Genomic DNA, 2,723 nt, shown 5'->3' on the forward strand with positions numbered 1-2,723 from the left:
GAGGCGGAGGTTGCGGTGAGCCGAGATCGCGCCATTGCACTCCAGCCTGGGTAACGAGAGCGAAACTCCGTCCCCAAAAAAAAAAAAAAAAAAAAAAAAAAAAAAAACACAAAAAAAAAAAAAAAAAAAAAAAAAAAAAAAAAGCATGATTCTCTGACCCAGAAACAAGAGAAAACAACTGTCCTCAACCTTTGACCCCGGCCCCATCAGGTGGGGCTGAGTCAAAAGGACCCGACGGCAGGGTCCACTGGCGTCCTCGGGGCGCCTGCAGCAGCAGTTCCCCCCACCCATTGGCAAGAGACCAACCACAGGACTTGCAAACCAGAGCACAGGCCCCGGCACAGAGACGGAGCCTTTCGGAGTCTCTGCAGTTCCACGGTCTGCAAGTCTCCTCGGGGAGCCTGGCCAAGGGGATTCGGAACACAGAGCATCCCATCCACGTTCTCAGAAGCCCTGGGCGAGGCCACAGCGCAGGGACAAAGAGCACTTCCCGAGAGCCCCTCTCACCAGCCACACTGCCCAGCAGAGCGGGTCTCACCTGCCAGGGGAGGACCTGCAGGGCTCATGGTGCTCCTACCCAAGATGGCCACCAGCCCGCAGAGCCCCATGCAGAGGACAAATTCTGGATTCCCTCTGAATCCTCACAACACCCCCCAGGCAGTCCCTAGTATTATCTCCCTTTTACTGAGATTCAGAAACGTTAAGCGTGGCCAGGCGCGGGCTCTCACACCTGTAATCCCACCACTTTGGGAGGCCAAGGCGGGCAGATCACCTGAGGTGAGGAATCAAGACCAGCCTGGCCAACAGGTGAAACCCCATCTCTACTAATAATACAAAAATTAGCCAGGCGTGGTGGTGGGCGCCTGTAGTCCCAGCTACTCAGGAGGCTGAGGCAGGAGAATCGCTTCAATCCAGGAGGTCGAGTAAGCTGAGATCTCACCGTCGCACTCCAGCCTGAGCCTGGGCAACAAAGCAAGACTCCGTCTCAAAAAAAAAAAAAAAAAAAAAAAAAAAGAACAGAAAGATTAAGCAACTGCCAAGGTCACACGGCCAGGGAGTGACAGCCCCAGAAAGGCGCCCAGACCCCTAGACAGGCAGTCTATGTTCCCTGAACTCTGCCATATCCGGCACGTCTCACCAAGGGGCCTGCCAGAGCGGCTCCCCGAAGAGCTCATTCCTCACTGGCCCCAGGAAGCACCTGAAGAACCTCCTGGAGGCAGCTTCTGAAGTGAGCAGACAGGTGGCCACCTTGGCCTCTGGTTTTCATCTCCTGTCAGGGTCCCCTTCTTGGCCCCGACGATTCCAACCCAGCTCCTTCCTGACCGAGTAGGAAAGAAGAAAAGAGGCCAGAGAGGGAAGTGGCCAGGTGGGAACTCACAGCAATTCTAGCAGCAGCCGCATCAGAACAGAGGACTGCGACCTTGGGCAGGTCTCAGGGCTCTCTGTGCCTCAGTTTCCTCATCTGCAAAGTGAAGCTAAGGTCCTTCCACCTCTAACCAGAACCTAATTCCCCCGGTGTCAGCGAGGGGCAGACGCACCCCACCCTGGGGGGGACTCAGCAATCTTCAGGCCAGGACAGGAAACAGGAAGAGCAGGAGGGAGTGGGGAAGGGACTCTGGGCTGGCAGAGAGCAAGGGGAGGAAGCCGCCCTGGTATAGGGGACCTGCCCCAGCCCCACGGGAGGTGGGACCAGGAAAGGCGCACTACAAAGAAAGGACTCCTCGCTCCCAGCTGGTTCGAATCCCACCTCGGCCACTTACTGGCTGTGTGACTTCCGTAGGGAATGCCTCTCTCTGAGCCTCAGCTTTCCCCCAGAAGAAGCGGGAAAAATCAAAATGCTGCCATCTCTGAGTTCATCAGGCGACCCTCGTTACTGCAACCCTCGGGAAACGCGGGGTCTGGGCCGGCCCGGGCACACGGAAGGTGCCTGCCGCTGGGGGCCGATTCCCTCGGAGCTGCCCAGGGCTGGGCGAGGGCCTCTCCGCCAGTCTGGTCGGGATCAGACGCGACCAGGCAGCGACCCCAGCTCTGCCCCGACCGCGGGCCGGGGTCCGCAGGACGCAGCCCACCCGCTCTCAGAACACCGGCTCCCCTGACGCCCGGCGCGGCCAGGGCCCCCCTCGGACTCGAACCCGGTGGGGCCGCGCCAGTCAGGACACCGGGTGCGTGGACAGCGGGACGCCCACGCGCGACCGCGGTCTCTGGCCAGCCCCCTCCCCACGCCCGGGCGGCTCACCAGGGCCGACTTGGATGCTACGGCAAGTGGTCAGCCCCGCCGGACAGTCGCCGCCACCGCCGCGGCCCCGGCCCAGCAGGGGCTCCGACTCCGCCTGGGGTTCCGCCATCCGGTTGCCCGCGCGCCCGACCCGACCCTCAGAAGCGCAAGCCCCGCAGGCGCCCAGCTCCACTGCGCAGGCGCGGAGACCCCGCCCCTAGCGTTCTGGCAGGGGAGCGGACAGCACTGTGACGCAGGGGATCCCTGCACTTCCAGCCAATGAGAACGGGGGTCTCCTGCGCGGGGCGGAGCTTCAAGGGTCCCGCCCCTCTGGGGGTGGAGCTCAGCTTCCTTCTACCCAGGGCAGGGCAGCATTCTGGGCCTTAAGGATTGAGGGCTGCGGAAGAAATACGTTCTCAAAGGATAGGCTTCCGGCCAGAAGCCTCAGCATCACCTGGAAACATTTTAGAAATGCAAATTCTTGGGCCCGTCTAAACCTACTGAATCA

The 2,723-nt window shown here is 60.6% G+C and overlaps 1 protein-coding gene across 1 annotated transcript in view; it reads right to left on the minus strand.

Moving 5' to 3' along the window:
• TPCN2 (two pore segment channel 2) overlaps positions 1 to 2,455 on the minus strand; it is a 41,559-nt gene extending 39,104 nt beyond the window's left edge. The window contains 1 exon segment of the mRNA XM_017515902.2: positions 2,237 to 2,455. Coding sequence (XP_017371391.1) covers positions 2,237 to 2,345 — 109 coding nt within the window. The 5' untranslated portion in view covers positions 2,346 to 2,455.
• Positions 2,456 to 2,723: the final 268 nt, after the last annotated feature.

Source organism: Cebus imitator, unplaced genomic scaffold (genome assembly GCF_001604975.1).
Source record: "Cebus imitator isolate Cc_AM_T3 unplaced genomic scaffold, Cebus_imitator-1.0 Scaffold564, whole genome shotgun sequence".
In the NCBI taxonomy this organism is placed as follows: Eukaryota; Metazoa; Chordata; class Mammalia; order Primates; family Cebidae; genus Cebus; species Cebus imitator.